Below are 26,583 nucleotides of genomic sequence, written 5' to 3' on the forward strand. Positions count from 1 at the left end.
ATATTTTAAATGTCTTGACATAGTTGTTTTGTTAGACGTCTACTCTAAAATATATTGCTAAAATAAAAGTCAAAGCCAGGTTCCTACCTAAATGTATGCGTACATTACTAATAACTAATTGCCATTATGAAAGATGTATACCATGTTACACCGCTATAGTCGAAAAAGGGCTGTTGCATGTTGGGTTCCTGTAACACTGTTTACTAAATGAAGTGACACTGGGTTGCGACTGTCTTACCGGACAGGGTATTTAGAGTTGTTCGTTTTTTACGTCTGAGCAGTGGTGAGAAGTTCATATGCTTTAAACTACACATACACTGTCTAGTTAAGGAAGTTATTTTTGCCAGAATAGAAATGCTTTGATGAGGACGTCACTTGAGGGTGTCAGTGACGTTACGGGCTGCAGGCAACAAGAACAAGGTCATGTTCAGAAACTCTTTATAAAAGACAGCTAGTCTCTAGAGACAAGCAGTAGAACTCAATTGTGTCACATGAAACGTGACTCTACTGGCTTATATTCCTTTAGGATAGACCCCACCAAGAGCAGCCCAGGATCTGTATTGAGGACAACACAAACCAGTTACATTGTGCAGTGTGGTGTCATATTATGCTCGTCATCTGATGTCTGTAGCACACACCAGATGTGCCATACAGGCAGAGGTAAAGGTGCAGTAGCTAGGATACACTGCCCTGTAGAATGATTTAATTGCTGCTTTGTCTAGTGTGGAAAGAAGAGGTAAAACAGGCCAAGGAGCCCACATTGAAACCTGTATCAAGGCATGTGAGTCGCCCCAGACTGAACAATAATGGTATGTCCAGTTACAGTATTTTGCATCCCAAGGCTGCCCTTGTGAGTTGGTGATGTCATTTTCTTCAGAACTTTCTTGTAAGTTGAATAGATCTAGTATCGGTTTTTAGAAACCGAAGAATGTCATCTGCATAGTGCCCAGCCCTATCATTCTCAGCGGGGCTGTAAAGCTTTATAGTCACTACCAGACTTCCTAGATTTCAGTTTTAGCTTGTTACAAGAGAGAAAACTATGCACTAAATATTTATATACCTAATGAGGTAGCAAGACATAGTATATGCTGTGAATGCAGCAATAAAATCAGGTATAGGGAAATCAAAAGTACAGCAGAAATGCAACAGTTCGAGTACGTAAAGTTCATTTTCAATAAACTTTATTTTTATCCTATTTCCTCCCCAAATATGTTACATACAAAAAGTGATTGGAATTGAACATTTCCTTCTGTCAAGACCGTAACATTTACACAATAAATAAAAAACATGTATAAATAAAAAATAAATAAACAGGACATTATGTGCCAAAAAATAAAGACTCTTCTGAATTGGCAGATGGCTTTCACAATGTTGGTTTTTTGAAAACACATGTACGTAATACTTGCATTCCAGGTCACAGTTTTTAGGGTACAACTCTGGGTCAAGAAAGCAATGTAAACCGATAAGGATTACAGTAGAGTACAGTACAGTACAACAGAGCACAATGTTTTCTTTTTTCCTTAGTAGATATTACTGGGATATATACTTGTGATACCAGTTGTTCTAAAAGCTTATACCAGGTAGTGAGTGTAGTGCTATTGGACTTACTTTTAAACTTTGCTTAAAGTACAAAAGTAAATCCCACTGTAAAACCCATCTCAAATCCTTGTTTGTATCCAGCTTGACATTCACAAAGGGTTGTTATTGCACTATACAGACATCCCTCAGAAAGGCACTTTTATCCCCCTCCCCACCCTCATTTTCCAACCAACAGTTGTTTACCAGTACATGTGTGGCACACACGCACACTCACCTACTGTATGTGAATTTAAAAAAAACAGAATTTTAAAAACCAACAAAGAAAATGCCTTTTGGTATCTAGTTAAAAACAAATAAAATATTACAAGTGGTAGTAAAATGTTTTGCTTTCCAGATATTCCCAAAAAAAATAAAAGTGCAAAATTGTGTTGCTCCCATAGGCCCTTTAGAATGCCGTGTACCATTTCAGTGAAATTTGATTCCAATAACGAACAGAAAAAAAAAGACAAAAGTGATGTTGGAGGAGAAGCAGCTTCTCCAGACATTACCATCATCAAATAAGGCCAGGAATGTTATTTGTGCATGTGAGGTCAAGATCGTAGTGTGATCCTATAGCTGGCTCATTTTTTTCCTTTTAAATAAAAAATAAAATAAATGAATGTGTGCACCATAGTCTAAAGAGGCCAGAAACCAACCGAGGGTAGGAGGGTCTCTCTCGTCAAACTACAGTTCTCAAAGCATCTCTGCTGTAAGATCAGTTCCAGTGCAAGTCAACGCCATAAATGACCTTGCTGCTAAAATACTTTTGGAAAACTGAGCCTAAAAGCATTCCAGCTACAAGATTATCCCTGTTCCGTTGCAAGCAAATAAGACAATTTTAGTGTTTTGATACCTTCGAGAAACCATGCCTGGGTTATCGGCTGTCAGGGAAGCTGAAAGCTGCAGGGTTGGTTGGCGGCTTTGAAAGATCCAGCCAAGAAGCAGTGGTTTTGAGTGAGTGAGGGAAGGTGAATTGGGAGTTTGGGTGTTCATTTAGGCATCTGCCTGTGAGGGATCCATCATTTCAGGCCAGGTAGGAGTCTTAGGTATCAATACCTTCCAGGTGGATACCTTTGAGGCATGAGCTAGACAGGCACAAACCCTTGGGGCAGATGCTGCATTGGGCAACTTCCTGACTGCTTGATGTTTGTCAAGGTCAATCAATCTGATAATCAACTGCGTAAGCACCAGTCCAAAGAATATTTGCTCAACTTCTGAGTCTTCCATTGGTCAACTGAACAGGTGTCAGCTCCTTGCAGCACTGCCTCGAGAAATTATATCAGCCAGTCAGACGGCCAAAGAAGGTGTTAACCAGTCAGGCTGCCTCTAAGGCATCTGCCAATCAGGCAGCCTGGGAGGCACTGAGATGTGCCCTCAGGCATCAGCATGGTGTTGGAGCAGCTGGACCACATATCGCAGCCGGTGCCTTAGCTCGGAGGTGCAGCCCAGCTCAATCAGCATGCTGAGGAGGTAAGTGTATGAGACGCGTTCCCGGCTGATGTAGGTAAGTAGGTATGAGTCATCAGCTGACTTGCACAGGATGATCTTTGTGTGGTCTGTATAGAAGTTAACCTGGAAAGGGTTAAAACAGAGCATAATGTAAGAGGTTACCAAGATGGGTAAACCACATCTAACTTTGTTTACGCTGGTTTAAAAATCTATCTCTAAATATAGAATTTATTAGCCTTTTCTAACCTGTAGAGTGCCATTGTTGAAGAGCATGACCAGAGCATGGTCGGTCTTCACCCACTGAAGCAGCAGAGGAGGAGGACCTGAGACTTGCTCCTCACAGTGCAGATCTCCACCCTGAAGAGGACAGAAAATATTTTGTTTAAATCCCAGGATGTCACATGCACTTTGAAAATCTACAAAAGTTCAGTAAAGGGCTTCGTCTTCTCTCAGTATATACCTTAAATCATTACAGAATTCAATGCATACAGTCATTTGGGGTTTGACTGATCAAAATAATGGCTGCAAATTAACCACTTTGCTCATACCTCCATAAGGTTCTGCTCCATGTAATTTGCCATGAGCTCCACAATTTGTTTCTGGCTGCGAAGCTGCTCAGGTAGAGAATTGGTAGCGAAAGTGAAGTGTTGGTTGTTGGTCAAGCAGTAGTGGACTGTCCTGTTTAGAGAGAAAGAAAACCTTTTTAAAAAAAAAACCCCACATAATTTAAAGTGTTCTGATTTGTTTCAAAAGTTCTCTCCAATTTAATTTTAATGAATAAACAAAAATGTTAATAGCGGCTAGCTTGGAGCTATGTGGAAACTGGTTAAGTATAACATTGAATCAGTTCAGTTACTTGGCTTAGTCTAGTCAAAGTAATCAAGAAGTTCTAAGCTGTTTACATGACAGCTTAAGTAAATACTGTAGCTCTTAAGATACTTACTTGCGTTGGTTACAAAGACTGAGATGTGTTCCCTCATTGAAGAGCACACCAATGCTTTGGTTCGAGAGCTGGTAGCCAAAACCATATTTGTTTGAGTAGTCAACCCACTTAGTCACCCACAGGAAGGACTGTGGCCTGGACAAACAGGGTGGGTTCCTAGTGGCTGGAGAGATAAAAATAAACATCAAGTTTAGGATTATGGAACAATATCAAGCACAGAAAGTAACTATTCAAGATTGGTGGCATTTTTTTGGTAAAACGCTGACTTAAAGAAATACAATGTTAAGAAAGCTGTAAGATATAAGGTGCTCTAGGCTACATGAGTCAGCAGATATTCAGAGGATGTAAAGGCAAGGAAATGTTCTGGTTGATTAAACTTGAATGATTCTGCAAAAACAGAATGTAAGCTGGTTCATGTTTGGGGGAGCTGCATTTTTTTGGCATGCTGTTTTGGTACTCTAATCTCTGACACAAATATTTAAAGATGTAACTCAGCATTTCATTATTGCCATGAGGTTAAACACGTCGATCTGACTTTCCAATTATTATTATGCTCTAGGCCAAAAGTGCTCTTGTGGTCTTTATAGCTCAGTCTAATGCCTACCTGCAGGCATGGTAGCCAGGCAGCCGTTGAGAACTTTCATGGCCGATTCAGCAACAGCTGCAGGGCTCAGGACGTCTTCACAGGCTGGAGAGAAAACCAGAAGTTAGATCACCACAAAAGACAAAAAGGAATTAAAAATGCAATGCATACATTTACTGGGGCCTTACGTTCAGTGCTGCTGGCCATTGTGCCCTTGAAGGAGCGTGAGATTGACTTCCTGGATTCCTCTTCAGCAGGAGTCTGTTCCAGAGGCACAGAGCTGACCAGCTGATTGGTCGGAGAGGGCACCTGAGCAACAACAAAAGATATGATTTAACACATCGAAAGAGTAAGAGCACAAGATGGAGTAAGAAGAAACAAAACACGACATGCCAAAAAAATTAAAAAAAAAAAAAAAAAAAGTAACCACAGAATTAAGAAGAACTGCATGAGACATTCTCTAATTAATGTTTGCTTAGCTTGCTTAGCATTCGTGGGTCTAAAATAACGACATAGCCTCTATTGTTTTTTTTTGTGCATCTTATTGCCACTGCACTGGGGTGAAACTACTTTTAGTAGTACAGTTTCCTTGCCAGCATACAGCAAGTGTGATATGCAGTTTCTAATGTCATGTGACCACAAAGCAGTTTCTGAACATAATGTTTTTCTGCAAACACGCGTGCTAAAAAAGGGTTCCTCTGACAGCTACTTTGTGTAGTCAGAAAACAAAAAAATCCAGCTTATATTTCTTGACTACAACCTGGTTTCTCAGTACAGGCTCATTATGAAGCTGACAAAGAAATATTCACACCAAAGAGCAAACAATGCAGTTCCTATTGGGCTCTATAAATAGCAACTAGACCAGTCTGATTAGGGATTGGCCAACTGAACTTCCTGCTGTTGTGGCATTTAGTCACTCACAGCTGAAGCTTGCTAAAATGAATACACCAGTCTGTAGTAGGATTAAAATTACATAGTAGAGAAGAAAGGACATTGGGTTTTGCCTGTTAAGCAGTAACATTTCCTCTACACTAGAAAAAAAACTGGCCTCAATAAGACTAATGTACTTCTGTTCCTCACTAAATATTAACAGCTACCACCAACAAACTGTGCAACATCTCTCATCTAAATTTCACTCATCTGTTGATAGGCTGAAGGACTTCAGGGACCGTGCAGAATCTTACACTGCTATCTCAGTGAAACAAAGCTAAATAGCTAGAAAACACATTTGTAAAAGTCACTTTAAGAAAGAAGGATGATTCATTTGTATAATTAAAAGCATATGGCAGCCCCATATTCAGTCAGTCTAAGAAGGTATTTAAAGCTGGCATCTGCAATCCTATGAGAACTCTCGTCGCATAATTAAACTGACATTTTAGTCGCCATATTTCCACTAAATTGCCATTTTCTAAATGTTTTGTTTAAATATGCTGCAAAGGCGTTAAGCTTACTTCAAAACACTCATAAGAGATATCATCCGCCATGAAATTATTAACTTCTGTACTACTTGTCGGCTTTTATTACCTTCTTCGTAGCTGGAATTACCCCATTTTGTAAGTAAACAAGGCCAAAAAAAATTCCCTTGCAAAAGTAGGACACACACACACGGGGAGAGAGATTTACCTCATTTGGTCCCACTGTCTTGTAGCTGATCTGCCGATTGATGGAACATTTAACGATGCCTGACACCAGCTTGGAAATGTCTTTGTCATCTTTTTCCTCGCATGGAATCTTCTCCACTGCAATGTCAAGATTTGTGTATTTTAGTTACAATGTCTTTAACCACACAAGTGTGTATATACATACAGTAGCTCTTGGAAATGAAGGAAGGAAAAACTGAATACATTTTTTAAACATCAGTTCTCATGAGACAAAACCAGATTAACAAGATGACAGGTGTTACATAATTACATTTGGGAAGAGAAATATCTAAAAGATGTTCTACTAGATCTAGTCACTTGACTGCTGATTACCTTTTGCTTTCTTTTTGCCAAAGAGGCTCTTGGCCATTTTAGTGAAGAATTTCTTAGCAGGGCTGGGGGGGTGGAGCTCTGGTACCATCACACAGCTGCTGGGGGAAGCTTATCAGGGGTGAAACCCTAGAGTTAGAAAAAAAAAAAAAAAGGCAGACAGGGAACAAACAAGAAGGTGAGGAAGATGCACGGCACACAGCTCATTCACAGTGAAAAAGGATCAACTGTCAAGCGCTGACATGCAATATTCTGTTCCAGAATTTTCCATTTTCCCACTCCCAAAAAGCATTACGATCTTTAGCTAATGGCAAAAGTATGCATAAATGGACAACAGTATCAAATCCCATCATTTTTTCTTGAAATTGATGCGACTTTTGCGTACTTTGGTGAAGAACTCATGGTTGAGGATTTGATCCAGTGAGAGTCTGTCGCTGGGGTTTTTCTGCAGGATGCCTGAGATGAGTTTCTGTGCTGCAGGAGAGAGCGAGGATGGCAAGTTGTACCGAACTTCTTTTATACACTTGTAGGTCTCCTTCAGGTCTAGAGTCTCAAAAGGAGGGTTGCCGCACATCAGTGTGTACCTGAATGGGATAAACCAAAACCATTGATCAACAAATAATGATTTAGATTTAAACAAACAATCTTGGAGGTTGTCCGTTTTAAAAAAAAAACAAAAACATAAAATTAAGCTTAAATGAAACCAAAACATGTACTGCGCAAATGTTATTTTACACAACTGAACCACGTTAAATAACTTTAGGTTTAAATGAGCCAAAACTCACATGACACATCCGAGGGACCAGACGTCGGACTCTGTGCCATGGCCCTGTCTGTTGAGCACCTCAGGGGCCAAGTAGTTCGGAGTCCCACAGATTGTTCTGAGAACAACAAGTACATGACATATTAAATACTGAAAATTACTTTGTTCTGTGGTGGATGGTGTCAAACAGGTACTGAAACTGAGTGTTGCATTCAACTGCCACTTGGAAACCGGTTTAGTAAGGTACTTACTGAGGGAAAAGTAGTGGGAGGAAGTATGTGTGCTTAGTAGCTGACGTAATGGTTTTAAGTGATTGTGCATTATGGAAGCCCTGAAAAAAGGTCCAAGACTCTTAATGTTCAGGTTTTAGAGAGTTATGTTTATGTATAGAAGCAATGATTATGCTTTTTAAATTTTAAAGTTAAATAAGTTTAAATAAAGACAATCGTTCACAAAAACCTGTACTATTTTGAATGTTCTGATATCAATCTCTTCAGTCAGAGATTGTGGCTACCTCAATTATAAAAATGCTTAGAAGTAGTATTTAAAAATTCTAACTTTTTCCTCTGCTCGACTGTCTCCAGCTTGGCAGCGAGGCCGAAGTCTCCCAGTCGCAGCTCCATGTTCTCGTTGACAAAGAAGTTGCCTGAAAGAGAACATTTGTCCAGTCAGCATTCCACAAATAACATGTGCCTGTCCAAAGTCACAGCAGATTCCTGGGATGGTTTGCATGCGTGTGCGCCACATACCTAGTTTGAGATCTCTATGCAGGATCCCTCTGCTGTGGAGGTACTTGAGGCCGGATATGATCTGTCTGAGGTAATAACGCACTTCTGGCTCTGTGAGCGTGTGTCTCGCCTTCCAAATGTGTGCCAGGGACTGCAGAGAGAGCAATGAGTGAACTGTTAACCCCGCATCAGTCAGTGGGACTGTACAACACTGCTGCACACACACAGTGGTGCTGTAATTTATGTGGGTGTCTGGGACTCTACCAGCAATGACTAGGCTGCTAGGTTTGCATACTTTAAAATTAGGTTTAAACTAAATGACTATAGTGGGTATAGTCTTATTTCACTGGAGCAAAACAAGGCAAACTGAATACGTGCAACCAAAGCCCATCCAAGCTGAGCAGACTGTTAAGCTTTATGAAGTCTCACCTTCCGACTGCAGAGCTCGAGGAATATGTAGATGTTTTCTTGGTCTTCAAAATGATGAGAGAATTTCACCACATGCTTGTGCGACAGGGTTTTGTGGAGCTCGATCTCATTCGTTATCTGTTAAAAAAAAAAATGTGACAGGCCATCAATTTGTGTGTATATTTCCAACCCTAAAAACACAATCCAGATATTGAATTCAGGTACCGCATGGGCCTCTCTGCCAGACATACTGAAATATAAACAAGCATGATGGTGTACCTTGTCCCTCTGGTGCGGTTTGGACACCCTGCTCTGTGGAATCACCTTCACAGCATACATTTTGTTGTTGGAGAGGTCTGTCATCTCATAACATCGAGCAAAGCCGCCCTTGGGGGGAGACAGACAGGAAGATCAGTTAACAAAAGCAGCAGGTTGAAAACCTGCAATGGCCATAAATAATCTGCCTCAATGTCTTCGAAACGAGAATCAAAATAGCTGTACAGCAAACAAAATGATTTGACACTTTAGCCAATTGTGAATGGCTGGTGTGGCCAAAGAAATAACAAATCATGGCTCAAACATTATAGGGTTAACTCTATTCTGATGAATCATTTTGTGATCAAGATGATCAATTGACCAGCATCTTTTGTTGCCTTGGATGCTCTCATGATTCTCAAACCGACAAGCAACCCCAAATATCATGTTCACTGCTGCGTATTCATGCACATTTCTTGATGTAATCAAGACTTTAAAAAGGCTTGAGGACATGAGGGATGAGGCAGACCGAGCTGCTGCATTCATTAACCGTGAAACTGACGGAGACGTTTCCAGCTCTGCGGCAGGCAGCAAAGGGAAGAAAAAAAAAAAAGATTTGGCTGGCTGCCCGACGCAGCGTATCGATGACGAGCAACATGTTGATACAGTCACTCCATTCATACATCGCACATACTGTGTGAAAATCATTACAGCGGCGACATGGGAGAGGAACCGTGCTAGAGTCAGAGGCAGATGGATTTGTGGTTGTCTGAGTGAGATGACAATAAAATGCGAGGATTCATACAAACAATTACTCAGCTTTATTAAAAAAAAAAAAAAAAAAAGGTGATGCCAATCATGTGTGCGCACAGGAGCCGGGCACACCTTGCGCCTGATTCATTCAGCAATGAGGCGCACAGCGGTGAGAGATTGGTCCCCACGAGGTCATTCCCTATTCCCGCATTACTAACACACCTGGAAAACAGCCAGTCGTTTAATTTTAATCATCCACAGCTTCCGTATCACCCTAAACCAGCGACTCTTTAACACAGATTCTGGATCCACCGTTGCGCCTCTGATAAAACGCCTCAGAGAGATCCCTGTGGTGAAGCGAGAGCACATGTAACATTTAAATCGTCCTACCTTTCCCAAAAGCTTTCCTTTACTGTAAGATCTTCCCGTCTTGGAGTCTGTCACCACCTGGGCCAGCTCTGGTTTGGTTTGTTCGGGTTTATTCCTGCTGGTTTTCACCGGGGCAGAGGACTGTTGGGGTCCACGCTCAGGAACAGGCTTAAATAAATCCGCATTCATGGTGTGGCACGAAATACGCTGCGCCGCGGTGAAACAACCGGTATCCATGTAGCGCAGCGGTGTGAACGATCAGTTCGTATGTATATATATATATATATATGTGTGTATATATCCCTTTCGCCTTGTTTGTCAGTAGTTTGTCTGGTACGTGCCGATGCGTCCACCTCGTCCAACTGTATCCATCTGATCGAGGTCTGTGACTCGCTGAGGTTTATATAGCGTCACGGAACAGGGGGGCGGATGGGAGGTGGCGCACTGGTGGAGAAAGTCCAGACGATTTGCTCAGACACAGTCCCAATCAAAAACTGATCTGGAATGTAAGAAGAAAGAAAAAAAAAAAAAAAACATGAATGAAAAATCTCATGAAAAATAATCGATGTGTCTCACATTGATGTGGCTCGTGTGCTACTGTGAGGCCAATGACACGCTGTAACCCGGGCAGGCAGACAGACAGGCAGGCAGGCGGTGAGGGGGGTTTCCAATGTGTTGCATGTTTCAATCTACAGACTACATCCCTGAGGAGTCTTTATTCTGATGAGAATTTAAAAAGCAAATCCCCCTTTAGTTAATCTCTCCTGGGCTCTTATCTTTGGCGCTTTCTTAAAAAGGGAGATTGTGTTAAGACGTGTGTGTATGTGTGTGTGTATGTGTGTGTGTGTGTGTGTGTGTGTGTGAATGTTTTACCGAGCGTGGACTTTTCTTCTACTAACTTTTCTCAGTGAGAAATGCGTTGCAGTGGTTCTTCCCCAGGAGCTCTGATGATTACCACATTCACTCACGCGTCTCCGGGAGGTTACTATGCAAACACATCAACACGGATCAACATATTAACTAGACACATTCCGAGCAGCCATATTTCCGTGGAAATTTTACAACGGGTCATATGACCCTTATCTGTTTGTCCAAATTAATAACATGACTCATAAATTATTTTGGACCTCCACATAATAAAAATGAATGAGCCTTATAATTGATTTTAGCAAAACTGCTGATGAAGAATTTAGTTTGTTATTCTGCCAAATCCTTCGTGAATCCTACAAAATAAAAGCTCACATCTCTACAGTAAAATCGTGGCTTAGATTTCCCCCGTGTGTGTGTGTGTGTGTTTTATGATCCCCAGAGTAACCCATGCGAAATACAGATCACTGCTGCCACCTAGTGGACAAAACGTACAGCTCGACAGTTCATGCCCTGTAAATAACATAAAACTTTTAATTCAGTCTGAGATGTGCTGTGACTGTCAATAAGAGCAAGATAGGCCATGAACCATTAAACGCTGTACTGCATTACCCACAATAATCTAGGTGATCTGGTGAAGGATTGTATTGATTGTAGCTCTCTGTGATCGCATATCGAAATCATGACTAGCCAAATCTAATAAATAGTTGGTTAAAACGCTGAATGAAAACTGTTCTGATCTCAAAACCAGAAGACAAACAAAGAACAGGCAAAGAAGAGTCGGTTCAAGATGTATATTTGTGAGCAATTCATGAACAACCTGAGGGTGGGCAACAATACATATAAGGTGAAGACATGAGCCAGAGTAAAATAATCTAAATAATCAAAACATAATGTTTACATATTCATGAGAGAAAATCAAAACATGAACAGTGCAACTGTAAATAGAAATGATAGAAACATTTAGGAAATTAAGGAATTACAAAGAATGTGTTCTAGAGTAGTAGACTATGCAACAGGAATGGGTAAACTACAGACCCATGCAGGGATGCAAATTATTAAATGATGCATGGGTAGAACTGTCTTTGCAGCTGTCATCTTAACTATTTATGGAATGACAACAAATAAAAGGCTGATATAAAGACTTAAAAAGAAGTCAGAAGAGCCCTCTGGTTGTGTCCGTTAAAGGAACATGAGCATGACTTTGGCAAAAGTACACACGAAAACATCTTAAATATCAGCTCAGTTTAGCTGCACAGGAACAATATCAAGATGAGACTTTACAGACCCTGGTCAAATTTAAACTATGAAGCACTGACAGACATTTAGCTCAAGAGAAATAATTGCATTGTGGTACTTTAACCCATTAAATCTGGCTTTACCAAAAATAAAGTGATGAAACTGTGGGATTTCTTGCTGTGTTATGGTTGCCATCTGCTGGACAGTGGCCATACGTTCGTATGGGCATTTGCTGTGGGATTTATTGAGAGGTTTATGCATTATGTCCCATGACTATCAGAACACCAGGGCTGCACACTATTTTTCTAGTGTTTGTGGAAATATGATTTTATATATTGGACTTTAGGTTCAACCCATAACATTTAATATTCAAGTCATGTCAGCTGCCTCTTCTGCTGTGGTAAAGCAGTGAGAGCAGTTCAGAGGTCCATCATGCCCTCTCCTCGTATTTTCTTCTCTTGGGACTCCGACCAGGCTTTGTTGATGGTTCTCTTCATCTCGTCATCTCCCTCTGAGTAAATTTTCTTCAGCATGGTCATCAGGCCGTCACTCGGGTCTGCATTGTCATCTACATTGGGTTTACTGTTGAGGGAGGTTAAGATAACATTTTGTTTATCAGAATAGTGGGATACGCAGGCTGCATTATGTACAGTGACAACTAGTACAGAGATATGGTACTGCACTTTAATAAGCAGGCTGCTGCATGTTTGAGACAGCTGTTTGGAGTAATTGGCCAAATGTGTAGGACACTACTGACAAACGATGCCATTTTTTTATACAACTGCTCACACCACTGTCATTAGCTTGTAAAGAAACGTCAGTAGTAGCAGTAGTATGAATCATATGCATCATCATATAACACCTTGTAAGAATTCATCATTTGAAGCATGCAGTGGCCTTTCATCACTTAAAACCCAGCTTTGTGCAAATTAGCTAAAGTAAAATGCATCAATATTTCTTTGAACTTACTCCTTCTCTTTAGACTGCTTCTCCACCTTTGTTAGGCACTCCCACTTCTTTGCTGCCTGCTTCTTGCACATGACCAGGACCATGTCTGTTTTTATCTGTTGAAGGGAGGAAAGATGGTTACAGGCATTTCGGGGAAAAACAAGACTCTGCTGCTCGGTTTTCCCACAGAAGTTGGCAGATTGAACCAAAGGGTAAAATGCAAGTCATCACTGATCAGCAGTTGGCAAGAAAGTGGACGACTTTATGCCCATGTTTCTATGTTGCTGCTGGATCTGTAATAAACATTTAGCAATTGTTGAACAGAACCTCAGCCATAAGCACTAAATAAATCAATGTAGTAAATCAGGGGTGGTTGTTGCCAGTTTGTTCTGGAGTCTACTTTCTGTCCTGTAGGGATCACAAACTGCTTAAGGTGGTTCACCCATAACAACAGAAAGCGTCATCCATCCAGAGAAGGCTTTAGTGTACACTAATAATCTTTAGAAAGACAACATGATTTTGAAATGTGATCAGAAATTCAGAAATTGATTTAAGATGCTGTGTTATGGCTTAAATATTTTAATTAATTAGCCTCATTTCCTGCTACCAATTTGGACTGATAAGAAGTTCAACTTGCTGCCTATATCTACGTGTTACCAGCAAATAAATCATGCCAAGTTCTATGACAAACTCATCACTTCTTTTGACAGATGAATAGGCTTTATTTACCTTTTTACAGCTTTCCTTTTCATCAATTGGGAATAACAGGTTGAGGACTGTCATCTGGTGGTTTTTCCCATCTAGATTCTTTACCAAAACAGAAAATGATCTGCAAAAGAGGGAAAGATCAAGTTAAATTGTATAGTTTGTGATGAAAAATAAACACTCTGTATCCAGTATATATGTTGATTATCACATTACCCTTCTGTAAAGTTGACCTCCACATTTTCTGCTGGAATTTGGTGCACATCCTTCAATGTAAGGTAAATTTTGACAAATTTCTCTGACTGGTCCCAGGCTGCAGCGAAGATTCAAAAGTGTGAAACAATTTGCAAATACTTTTTCAGCTCTTGAGCACATTAACTGTTGCACTGTCTCAAAAATGACTGGTAGTTTTGCTAAACAATGGCACAGTACCGTAGTTGGTGATCTTGACTGTGTACGTTGCTTTAGAGGCAGCAGATGGGTCGGCCTCTCTCCTGGCTTGTTGCTCCTTCTGTTGTCGCTTGACCACTAGCTCCTTCTCCACCTTCTTCTGCTCCTGCTTTAGCACCTCCTGCACTCTTTTCCTCTCTGCCTTCTCCAAGAGTGACCCCAGCTCCAACAAATCTGCCTCCAACTGGTTGATCTGTATTGGGGAAAGAATTAGACCACTAGCAAATGCACACACCTGATTTAGACAACCAGCTCATCAAAGCTGAATTTGTTTCTCCATTAGTAGATCAACAGAAAACTACATTTGAATAATAAATCAGTCAAATGGCATGTCACATGTCAAGTTAAAACTATTAATAATTTTAATTTTAATTTCATTTCACTGCATCTACAATACTTAGGGTATTTTATGTTATTGGTAAGAACCAAACATTAATTTAGGTGTAGCCTCTGGGGGGCATTATTTAACCGTATCAGCTAAAAGTTTCACTTTGTTAACAAAAAACAACTGCGTGTATCATACTGACTTTGCTCGGATATGTAAGATTAAGTGTTTGACGCCATTGAGGGTAAATAATATGAGTGATATCTTTAGTTGAAATCAATGTAACGTTACTACCTGGAGCTGACACTCTGGAAGCAGAACTGATTAAAGTTACTCCGTCGGTAACGTTGAGATGCCAACTAACGTCAACTAACTCCCTAATCCAGGAACTGGGACATAGACCGTCCTCTAGCCTATCACTGTATATAACATATATTATAACTTACTAGTTTAAATCATTGTTACTTATGTCTCCACCTTACGGCGACAAATAACGTTACGTTACTAACTTAGGTTGCTCGAATGTTCTGGTAAACTCGAGTCAAAGCTAACTTACTGCTAACGTTGGCTAACGTTAGCTAGCAAACTACCGTTACTGAGTGTAGTCACTTCGTTATTATAATATTTGGCGGTAAATACGTGTTTTAAGTCTGGATAGTAATGTAGTGACTTCTTGAAACTAGATCAAAAATAACAGGCGCCACTTTGCCGTGGCTTGCTAACTAGCTAACGTAGCATTGCGTTCAGTGGTATCATGTAATTTGAGCCACTTCAGCTAGCTAATACCATATAAACCGTAGTTTGTATGTCAGCTTACACTAAACGGAATAAAAACGCGGTCTTTACCTGTTCGGTTGGATCCATTTAGGATATCAGTTATGTTCGCACGCTCGGTTCAGAAAGGTGTTTGTGTATCTACTCTTCCCTCCTCTTGTGCATGTCTCTGTCAGTCTGCAGCTCCCACAGCGGCGCTTCTTCTTCTGCTTCTTCTTCCTCTGGAGCTTCGCCTTCTAAACCAACCTATGGGTGCACTACCGCCACCTACTGGACCCAGTGCTGACATCCACTAAATGTTATTGGAAGTGGTGTAATTACATTTACATGGCATTATTTCGGCCTGATTTTAGCCTTTCAGACTAAACTCATAACTTTGATGAATGCAGATTTCATTCACCAATTATATGGCACCACGTTTATTGCTAATTTCATGTTTATATTTACACTATATATATATATATATATATATATATTAAATTAAGGTTAGTGGTTAACATTCATAGTAAAACCCCAGCATGTACATAAACTTGATCTGGGTTTACACCATTCAGTATGTAATTGATACAATTCGTTCAGTCATTGGGTTTGCCAAAGACACTGAAATAAAATGCTGTTGAAGCAACAGTAGGGAAGTCAATAAAATTGATTTTTCTTGTCTATACCATGGATAGGATAAAATATTGCAGTTTTCATATAGGTGATTCCTTGGTCAGTCAACAATTTTAACTTCTCATAGTGGAGAAAAATCTGGTTCTCTTTTTTCATATTTATACTAATAACACTATAAAACATTCCTACTTTCTGTATTAGCATCTAGTATACAATAAACACATATGAAGAAAGGGTTGTAATATACAATATTTATTAGTTAAGAGTACAGCAAATTACATGGACATTTACTCCACTGAGAACCAACTTTCTCTTGAAATATTATGCATTTTGTTTGTTTTTCATAAGAAAAGCAACTAACTGACCAAAACAAACATTATCTATACAAATGGTATATGCATGTCCTCCTCAGTAGATACAGGCTTCTGTGGATAGTAGTGGAACTGTTTTATTACAGTCAATACCTCTAAGATATTAAAAGGCCAAAACAAGTCTTGACTGCTGATGTCCTGCTCTTCAGATTTTTCATGATCCAATCCGACTGTAACGTCCAATGTCCCTGGTCACCACCTTGCCCTCTGAATCCCAGACATATGGTTGTGGTCAGCTAACTCACGGAAGATAACCCGGCTCAGTCGCCACCTCCGCTTCACTCCCCGAGGTCTGGAGGTCAGCACACACCTGTTGCGTATTCTCACAGGGCAGCTGTCCCTGGGGAATGCTGCCATTTCTTTATCTGCCACCTCCTGCAAAACATAGATAAACAAAAAAAAAACAACAATTGTGGATTGTGGAATAAGATTTACTCTTTTACTCTGTACACTGCCTTTTTTATAAAAAGAAGACAATTTGGCTAAAATGAAAAACGTTCAGCTGTTTAGAGATCCGCACAAAGATGCAGGCTCCATTTTCAAGTGAGATTTCATACTGCATTCGCTACAAAATACTGGGAAAAAAAATGACACACACTATTTAAAGTCACATTCAAAACAATGAAGTATGTTCCCCAGTTGTGCATTACATTAGACCAAACTCTACATGTGTGTTAAAAACTTTAACACCTAGTTTTATTAAGTTTTTAAATTACAGCTCACTCTGAATCATTAATTAAGACAAGTGGAATTTATGGAAGAGCAACACAATGAGACCATATTGTCACAATCCCGATTCCAGTGAAATTGAATAAATGATAACATTGAATTATTGCTCCGTTCTAAGACACACTAATTAAAAGAAATAGAGCATTGTACCTGAAGCTCTTTGGGCAGGATGGTGTTCTTCCTCAGGGCATTGATCCGTAACCTCTCATCAGCATAGTCGAAGGCCGTCTGTCTTCTCTTGACGTCCCTCAACATCCTCCAGTTGACGTAGTAACCCCTCACCTGCTCCACCGCCCCCCAGCAGCTCCTCAGGGCCTGCACAGTGTTCCAGTAATTCTTATTGACTGACAGCTAATATTATTAATAATGTACCACACAGAGAATGTACGGCTGGAATGTATGGAGATATATGTAAGATACTAATGACACAGGCTGCTCGTAAAGCCTTTTTGCAGAGAGTACATCAAAAACATTGGTCACAGTAACATATAGATGTAGATTTACATATGGATAATATGAGAATAGTCCTACCAACACTTCTTCTTGTGATCATAAGGCTGATTGCTCTATGTAGTTATCAAACTATCAAATACAATCAATATTGATAGAGATAAAAACCTGTAATTTGTCTGCACTTTATTGAGAGAAATTATAGGAGGAAAATGCATTTAAACAAACTTAATTCGACCATTAGTTCACGCAGTTTTGTAGCATGAGAAAGACTACAAAGTTTAAAAGAGAATCTTTGAGATCTACATCATCAAACTATGTGCTTGTCCATATTCAGATCAAGGTAGCTCATTGTATGCATGCAGTACAATTTTTAACCTTCTTATCTATTGCTCTGTATTTAATAACTACAAAAATAAGGCCTGTATATTTTGTAAACCTAACATAAACAACTTGATAACAGTTTACAGCAATTGTGTTATCACAAACTGAACCATTTGACATAAACCCTACCAACTACTGAGCTTTCACACGTTTAACCATTCAAGGTTAAACCTATATGTCAACATTACAATAGACCTATATCTGGTCTTTGAGCATGTTTGGCCTCGGCCCTTTCACCTGACCTACAAAAACCCACTGAGCTCAGTGAGGCTGATGTGAGGAAGGCTCGGTGGTGTAACACAGGTGAGGATGTGTTTCATGACACCGTTAGCTTCAGAAATTAAATTGAAATCTTTTATAAGCTGCCACAGACAAAACCCGTGAGAAACGTTTCCATTCTAACCCGAGCCAATCAGAGTATAAATAAACTAATACTACAGTAAATAGACAAGCAGTTAGTTAACTTAGCAACGAGCGACCAAAAGGTGTTTGTCACTTAGCAGGCTAACTAGCATTAGCTTAGCAAGTACGACCACTAACTAACTAACTAGCTCTAAAAACGCTGCTTTCTAAATCCTTCTGCCAGACGATGCAGCCCTAATGAAAAACCCCCAAAACACAACGTAATAATAAGTTAGTTACCTGCTTTGGGGCGCAGACACTAGAATAAAGGGCATTCAACCCTAAACATGCTACCCGGTGGGCCGCCATATTGAATGATTGCAGCTTCTTCTTCTTCTTCTTCTTCTTCTTCTTCTTCTTCTTCGGGTTTTAATGGCGGTTGGCAAACCAGCGTGTAGGCGCATTACCGCCACCTGCTGGACTGGAGAGTGTGGAGGAGGACGATAGTTATAACCACCTTTCGACCAGGAGTGTAAATGTTGTGTGGATTAATCCCATCCATGCTTTACAAATCATTTTATCAGAAGATAAGTCACACACACACACACACACACACAGCCATGTGGTAGGCTACATTTTATTACATCTGCCATGATTCAGACAAGGTGGTGCTTAAAGTGTGTAATGGATCCACAAACTAGAGAACTATAAGTACCTGATTTTGCTTTTTTTTTTTTTTTTTAAAGTTTGCGGTTATTTTGCTTTTAAAGAGTCTGAAATGTCAGGTAATGGATAATCAAGAAGGTAGCCTAGATATTCCCTTTGAAGACATTATACTGCAAGTATAAACTCCTAATACTGATTGTCTGATTAATGACTAGTCCAAATTAACTCAGAGATATTTGATTGCAGGATTAGATTAAATGCTAGTTCAACACCAACTTCCTGATGCCCTTTTGACTTGATTTACAGGAGTCAATATGGCTGGGACTTTTTCTGACTCTTACTAGTTACCAACAGGTGGCAGTGTTGTTCTATGCGTATAAGCTCATACTCTCTCATTCTCACCACCCACCATAAGAGTAGGGTCCCTCTTCATACTGAATCTAAACCTTATGTCTGACCGAAATCCTATTCTTAAATCTTCTGAAAACCAGACCCATCTTTTCTCCCCTGACACCACCAACAATGAAACGCTTGTGTTTCAAGGAAGTACATATATAAAACATTGCACTGTGGTCTTCTTTCAACATATGGTTCAGCAAGGCAATGTCTTGAACAGTTTTTATAGAAGAAAAACCATTTAACAATAGCCACAGATTCCTCAGTTTTCTTAAACAATCCCCATTATTTTGTAGCCTTGAGGTGATGCGTTCTTGGATAAATATTAACATGTGACAAACTGCAGACAGTGCTTCCTCTATAAAGAGCAACATCATGAAGCAGGCTGGAAAAACTGTACAGGCCTCGGAGCATTGAATTAAATGAAAAATGAAAGTAGACAGTGGCATTTCTAAACCTGACATTCGGTATATAGAGAGACGTTAGAACAACACGACAATCACTGTTATTTAAGTATTTTCTTGTTTGCACGCAACAGAAAAACTTCAGGTGAAAATATTCAAATGTCTTTTATTTTTTCTGTTTAGAGGCAACAAATCTTTTTTTAATCACTGTAATTGTGAAATGACATGGTTGTCAACCAGGAAAAACATTTTTTTGTTCAGTTTTTGAGATTTAAAAAACTACAGCATTGTCATTTGACAGCAGCAGTATATCATAGTTAAACTGCTTTTTGGCCCTCAGTTGGTTTTGGCTTATAGTTCAAACCCCTGAGATGGCTGTTCCAAGATTACCAGACAGGCAAAATCATTCTTTCTTTTACCTCCATAGCACAGAGATGTCAAAGGCTTGAGAGGATCTGAAAGGTGACCTTCTATGTTTCTATATATTGTAAAGATTTAGGATAAATGCCGAACTGTCAGATTCTGCCAGTAAGAATAAAGCTTTGTGTAAATTAAAAATGCCTTTCTCTTAGAGAAGTTTTAACATAACATCAACATAAGATCTTAAACAGCTTGATCAGAGTAAACAACAAGGCTCTTTCTGATTAAATAATGAGAAACTGTACTAAACTACAACCAAATTCTAATAATATATACCGATCTCCCTAAATACAGGGAAATACTGTACATGATGATGCTTTGGCGCAACAAACATGCTGGTCATTACACAAAATAAAAACAAAATATGAAAATAATGACAACATGAGGATCTGACCTGGGCGTTTAGACATTTGGAGTGGATAATACAAATGACAGTAAGATGACAATGCAGTGTCTCGTTAGCTGGTATCAAAGCAATTGGATATTATTATTATAATATTGGAAGTGTCATGTAGACAAGTGTCTTAACAGTGCAGTGTGTGTGCCTTACAGGGGATCAAGACCTCAGGCTGGATCATAGCAAAGACTTGGGAGATTCGGGAACAAAGCCATGCAATATAAAACTGATGTGTTACTGAGATAAATTCAGATTACTCAGTGACACAGCAGACAAGTGGCCTCATCCATAAAAAATGACAGCAGTGCTGCGAACGTGGACAAAATGATGTAGCTGGGGCTGAGACTACTAGGTGCATTGGTTACACATTAGTATGGAAGCACCATGAAAGAAAGAAACATATAGAGTCCTTATAAAGCTCTGAAGTTAGGCTCTTGCCCTGCGTCGGACACATTCAAACTGAAGGAAAAAGCTCAGACAAACATATGTCAACAGAAGTCTAAACCTTAAGGGTAAACATGAGGTTGACATCTTTACAAATGCAATCAATCTTGTAAACAATAAACAAGCTGTTGGTGGGTGGGCTTTCCCACTTTTACAATGTGACCATCCTGTGAACATAGGTCACACACAGTCCACATAATCAACCAGTCAGGAGCAACATAGTAGTGAAATACATATTTATTATACCTAACTCTGGCATATTGGAGAGAGTGTGATCTCATTCTTTGAGACTGTTCAAGGCCATGGTTAGAGTTAGCATCACATCTCAGCATGTATTCCTCCGGTAGTTCAAATATTTGAAACTACTTTTGAGTGCAGTCATCTCCAGCTGCCAAAATAATATGTTCCTTATATTCCTATACCATAACATAATATTATATGGGGCCATAATGTGATGGAATTGGGGATAGGAAACAGTGCTGCCACTTTGGTTTCCCCAGTCTTTGCTGTAATGCCTGGCAATGATCCAGGTATAAAAACCAAGTCATAATTTTAAAGATAAGCACCTTTGTATATTTTCATAAATAAGTTGATTACTGTCCAGATATTATCCATATAGGCTATTACATTTTCTTCCCCTTTTTATCTGCTGGTTGGGACAAATGAACTCAATCTGTTATTGTTTAAAGGCTGAATGTTAAATCAGATGCGGGGCTTGATATTGATATTGCCCTTTATAGAAAATCTAAAAATGAGATGATGAAACAGGAACAGGGGGCCCTTACTGACAAAAAAAGCATTAAATACTGTGAATGAGCTGATTTTAAGTATTAGAAGAGATTATGTCGGATCAGTATACAAAAAGTTTTATCTATATATATTAAGAGGTACATGTACTTTAGTGTGTGCCTATTTTTATCTACGCCAAACACATTAGAGTCACTTAATGTCAAGAAAGTGTTATGTCTTGAAACACCAGTCTATACAAATGTGGTGAAGTGATTACAGTTCATTTTAAATACACTACTCTTTCTATGAAACCACAATCAAACATTCAGTACCTGGTGCAAAGAGGAAAAATGTAACAGTGAGACATTTCCTGTATTTCTCTCGCTTGGTAAAATAAATAACTCTTTCTGTCCTCGAGATGTTGTAAACTTCGCATGCAGAGCCACGAGCCTTCAACTGGACCATTATTTTATTGCGGACGTCTCTCGCAAACCTTTTTGCCAACTGAAAGGAACCAAGCACATGTTACTGTATTTAAAGGTGCTTTAATAAATCATTGACAAAGCAAACCATTCAGACTGGATTTCTGATCATGGAAAACTCATGCAGTCCTGGAAGTATATTTGAACACTGTATAAGTGCGCCTTAGGAGAAACTGAGACAGCAAAATTAGGCGAGAAAAAAAGCTTTTAGGCCTTCTACTACTTATAACTAAACACACTACTGAAAGAAACTAAATATAGCTCTGCAATGCTTGCTTTTATATTACATGTAACCCTCTGTTATTCAAAACAAGTCTTTAGATACTTAGATACTTAGATACTACGATATTTGGATACTGTAACAGCATTATTTGGTTGTGCTTCTAACAGTGTATACAATGACGTTAGGTATCAGGCTAAATCAGCAATCTTTAGTGATACCTTCACTGACACGTGAGCATGGGAACTCCTTCTCCTCTTAGTAATCAGTGTCCATTTGAGCAGATACAGCTCATTTAGTGAGAGGCCATGACCTGAGTGACTCAGAGGTCTCTGCTTTCCAGACCTCAGGAATGTGTACCATTCCCACAGGAGAAGAGACAGAAAGAGAGAGCTTGGTCAGATTTATGGCATGCATTCAAGTACACTCAAATCCTTAATGAATAAGTTCACATTTTAAGGCAAAGAAAATCCTCTTCGCGCCAATAAATTTAGCCAAAGGCATGTTTATTTAAGAGGGTAAAGTAGACGGGCTTTCCCAGAAATAGGATTGTTACACCTGATAAATAAGCAGTTTAGAAATGATTAAAAATGACATTTGGGGGTTAGATACTAATTGAATTCATATAATTAATAATATCAAAAGTCTACTGAGACTTTGTTTTTAATTATAACTAATATGTTATAATTAATAATGTTATAAAGTAAATGTATAATTTCCTAAAATGCCATAAATAAACAAAATACAAATATTTGACAGGGACAATAAGTAATTAATGTGCATAAACTTACATGCTTATGCCAATGTGTGACAAATTTGATCAATATCAGGTGAACGTTTTGAGCAGATGAGAGAACCAAAACTGACCATCAGGTATTTTTTAGCCTGGTCATTAGACATGTAAAATTGCATAGTCAAAATATACACTAAAAAGTGTCTGTTAAGGTTATAAGGGTTTGTTGTCGTATGTAATTCTATGCACCTACATTTCCTACTTTCACATACTGCGATAATGAAACCACCGGATACATTTGTCTGACTTTTAAAACATTCATTTATAGTATATAATGTTTTCACAAAAACTCAAGTCAAAACAAAGTCTCAAAGAAAAATTGTGCCCATCAAACAAGTTACACCATGTTGGCATGAGTCGTATGCCTGATTTTCTCATAGCATCTGTTTGATCATTTTCTTGTCCTGGCAGATAGATTACATACTTAATATTATCAATCACAATATTGTAAGACTTGGAACTGAGACTTTTGGGTCAAGTAAAAATGATGAGCCCCATCTGCAGAAATGCTGCATTCACTTGTGTTCTGCTGAGGGGAGGATTTTATGAAGCCAACAACTCTTCCTCTCACCCTCAAGAGCTTCACTATTTAGGTGAATAAAATGTTTGATGCATAACCTCATAAAGAAAAACACAAGCTGGTTTGTGTTATGTCTGAATTTAAATGAGTCCATGAGGGTAGGGGAAAAGAAATAGAGAGAGAGGGGGATACAGACACATCTGTGATTATACTTAGTTGTGGGACCACCAGTGCTCTAGGAAGTGTAGTCCGCAAGCTTTGAAAACAAATCCTTATTGACCCAAGAGAATCAGGTGAAGGGTAACTCCTGGTGCCATTTTACAAAGCTGAAATAATTTCCGTTTTGTCAGAGTTTGAGGAAGTCTTGATTCTTGAGAGCTCACTTTTTCCATTTTTGTGTTCAAATTGTATTAATACAATAGGTTATTTAAAACTCCCTATGAAAGAGCAAGAAAGGCTATCTTAACTTTCCTTATACTGTCAGCCGAAATCTGATATCTCACACAGAGGTTATTTTTATTTTCTAAAAGGATAGAATATTGTGGTAAATAATTCAATTTCAGTACATGGGTTTGTCACAAATGTGTAATAATTTAACAGGATTGTGTTTCTTATTTCTTCTCATACTTATGGAAATCTAGTCCAAGTCCAAATATCTACTTTTATGGAAGTAGTCATAAGATCTTATGCTTAACTTAACTAACGCTATAAAATAAGCATCAGCAGGAAGTGTTAACAGGAAGTGATGCAACTTTACCTGCTTGAGCTCGTTTCTTCTTTAAATTCTCACCTCGTTTCTCATCACTGAGGACAGAAGAAACCACGTGGGAGTCCGTGAGATCAAAAAAGCATGAGCCTGTGGTCCAGGGGTCAGGTCTCCACACTAGGTCTCATGACAGGAAGACTGCACCCTGAGGGCTGGTATCCACAACAGCCCATGCAGGAAGCTCTGTAACAGCTGTTGACACCAGCTCATCAGTCAGACTGCTGCTTCACTTGCTTTGTCTGTTCCAATTAACTCACTTGCTAATGTGCTTCACCGACTCCATGCACATGATTAAGGACTCATTAATTATCATTCTGATGGCAGGTTCGCCTTATTTTGTGAATTGTAGCGTAGATACAGCAAGTCCCTAATTAAGTGCCTTCATTTTTACTGTAGATCATTTTTTATATATATATATATATAAAAAGCTGAGTTTGTCACAAGATACCATGTACTGTACTTATGACAAGACCACAGCATTTTTTACAATGTAAGATCATTTTTGTTGCTCTTTACCATATACCTTCTAACAAACAGAAGCCACATGAGAAATAATATTTGAAAGCCGGGTGTGTTGCCCATACATGAACAATTGCTGCACATGTTGCCTTTGCTAAACATAAAGCTCATCTGTGGTGTGCATTAAAGATAACTGGAGATAGAAAAACAGCTTATAGTTCATGATCATGTAAATTATGTGTTGCCCACAAGTTTGTTTGTATGTGCACAATGTGGTAGGCATCAAAGAAATCTGAACACACAACAAGGGCTTTGAAAAGAACATATTCACCAAACCTCCATATGGCTCTGGTTTGTTTTCCCTTAAATGACTTAGCCTTTATCTCCCGTGCATCGTATGATCTGATCTGCTTTCCACCAAAGTCACACACGTTCAGTTTACGCTGCTAAAAAATAAAAACAGCCTCCAAGACAGTTCAGTGTAAACATGCAGAATGTTGCATTGATAGCAGCTTTGGTCCAACTTCCTCTAATCTGATCATGTCATTTTCATGTAAACAAATAGAAAACATGTTGCCCCTATTTTTGGATGTTCAGTCAGGAATGGAAAAAACTTTGAGCTTTGAGTTGGCCGTGTTAATCTAGCCTAATAAACCCCAGACAAGCCAGACATTTAGTCAGTCTTTAAACATATTTCATGTGTTAGATATCTGCGGGTGCTATTTGGACTCGTCTGTCAGTTCCCATTTTGCACACAACCCCTCATAGTGTAGCTCCCCTTCAGATCAAATCATTCCCCTCAATCAACAGTTTCCAGATCTACAAGGAAACACATGCAATCAGTGATGTTTCAGTTCCCCCCACCACAGTTAGCCTGTGCGTGATTAAATATGGTTCAAAGAGAAGAGTTAATGTGCTTTTTGTATATTTACTTGAAAGGATCCAATGAGGGTTCAGGTTTAAATTACTGAAAGTGGTTGGTTGATAGACATGCAGTAGTTATGATGCCATCAAAATGTATTTAGACTAATGCGGTCAGTGTTTCCATGTTGGGTGCAAACCTTACACATTACTTAACATTACAGTGCGAAGTTAGAAACTTTAGGGTTTAGGTTCTTCCCAAGAGTTTGATGTGAAGATTAATACACAATCTCATATCAGCCCATTAAATATGAAGCTAGAGCCAGAAGACGGTTAGCTTAGCTTAGCATAAAGCCTGGAGGCCACCCTCATGGTGACGACACGACGTTACTGCTCCCAGAAAAGAAACAGTCCGGCACATAATAATCACTCGTTTTATGCTTCAGTTTTTGCATAAATTAAACAAATGAGATAAAACAGTTAATGGGTGAGCTTTAGAGATACTGGTAGGTGGGTTTTGTTACAGTACCTTTGTGCAGAGCTAGGCAAGCTGTTTTTTATGCTAAGCTTGACTAACTTGCTGCTGGCTGAACCTTCATACTTACCATACCGACCTGAGAGTGGTATCAATCATCTCATCTAAGCAGGAAAGCAAACACATATTTCTCAAATTGTAGAACAATTGCTGAGAACTGACACCAGACCCACAAATATTAAAATGTGGTATGTCAACACTTTTTTCTAAGACGCCATGTCCAAAATTGTAATAAGTTCTAGGGTGTATACAGTTTGAAAATGTCTAACCTAATAAACTGCAAAGATTCAATTTTGTGTTTTGTTTGTGATCACCACAAAGCAAGGATTGACAGCAGATGCTGGGGCACCTCTCAGTACAAATGCAGATATTCATTGAAAAAAAGCTTTCATAACAACCTTCTGAAAAAGTTCATGTCAAAAACACTAATTTGTTTTTTTTTAAAATGCAATAAATAATGCAGTAATTATCTCAGTTAATTACATCTTTGGCATAC

At 39.1% G+C, this 26,583-nt stretch overlaps 3 protein-coding genes across 3 annotated transcripts; all 3 read right to left on the bottom strand.

Moving 5' to 3' along the window:
• Positions 1-1,164: 1,164 nt before the first annotated feature.
• On the bottom strand, positions 1,165-10,182 carry plk3 (polo-like kinase 3 (Drosophila)). Its single transcript, XM_051402659.1, is given in 16 exon segments — positions 1,165-3,150; positions 3,274-3,384; positions 3,576-3,705; positions 3,971-4,133; positions 4,575-4,658; positions 4,742-4,862; positions 6,177-6,292; positions 6,527-6,628; positions 6,631-6,652; positions 6,909-7,107; positions 7,309-7,404; positions 7,845-7,932; positions 8,036-8,165; positions 8,444-8,560; positions 8,702-8,809; positions 9,821-10,182. Coding segments are annotated over 16 exon segments (2,001 nt in total). The 5' UTR covers positions 10,037-10,182; the 3' UTR covers positions 1,165-2,952.
• Positions 10,183-11,446: 1,264 nt separating this feature from the next.
• On the bottom strand, positions 11,447-15,347 carry cacybp (calcyclin binding protein). The gene is made up of 6 exons (XM_051404919.1): positions 15,180-15,347; positions 13,991-14,201; positions 13,775-13,871; positions 13,583-13,682; positions 12,875-12,969; positions 11,447-12,487 (listed from the first exon to the last, which is right to left on the bottom strand). Exons 1-6 carry the CDS (start codon positions 15,195-15,197, stop codon positions 12,325-12,327), a joined length of 684 nt encoding a protein of 227 aa, XP_051260879.1. The 5' UTR covers positions 15,198-15,347; the 3' UTR covers positions 11,447-12,324.
• Positions 15,348-15,955: 608 nt separating this feature from the next.
• mrps14 (mitochondrial ribosomal protein S14) lies at positions 15,956-18,431 on the bottom strand. Its single transcript, XM_051408331.1, has 3 exons — positions 18,296-18,431; positions 16,970-17,134; positions 15,956-16,465 (listed from the first exon to the last, which is right to left on the bottom strand). The coding sequence occupies exons 1-3, from the start codon at positions 18,362-18,364 to the stop codon at positions 16,283-16,285; spliced, it is 417 nt and encodes a 138-aa protein (XP_051264291.1). The 5' UTR covers positions 18,365-18,431; the 3' UTR covers positions 15,956-16,282.
• Positions 18,432-26,583: the final 8,152 nt, after the last annotated feature.

Source organism: Dicentrarchus labrax, unplaced genomic scaffold (genome assembly GCF_905237075.1).
Source record: "Dicentrarchus labrax unplaced genomic scaffold, dlabrax2021, whole genome shotgun sequence".
NCBI classification, from domain to species: domain Eukaryota; kingdom Metazoa; phylum Chordata; class Actinopteri; family Moronidae; genus Dicentrarchus; species Dicentrarchus labrax.

Bases quoted from the DNA above. Each gene is read 5' to 3' on its own strand.
- cacybp (XM_051404919.1), bottom strand. The intron at 13,683-13,774 runs GTAATGTGATAA...CCTCTTTTGCAG, and splicing joins GAGGTCAACTTTACAGAAGG to ATCATTTTCTGTTTTGGTAA. The intron at 12,488-12,874 runs GTAAGTTCAAAG...CTCCCTCAACAG, and splicing joins AAGCAGTCTAAAGAGAAGGA to TAAACCCAATGTAGATGACA.
- mrps14 (XM_051408331.1), bottom strand. From the start codon at position 18,364: ATGGCGGCCCACCGGGTAGCATGTTTAGGGTTGAATGCCCTTTATTCT. The intron at 17,135-18,295 runs GTAACTAACTTA...AACACTGTGCAG, and splicing joins GTGTCTGCGCCCCAAAGCAG to GCCCTGAGGAGCTGCTGGGG. The intron at 16,466-16,969 runs GTACAATGCTCT...TATGTTTTGCAG, and splicing joins TCCTGCCCAAAGAGCTTCAG to GAGGTGGCAGATAAAGAAAT.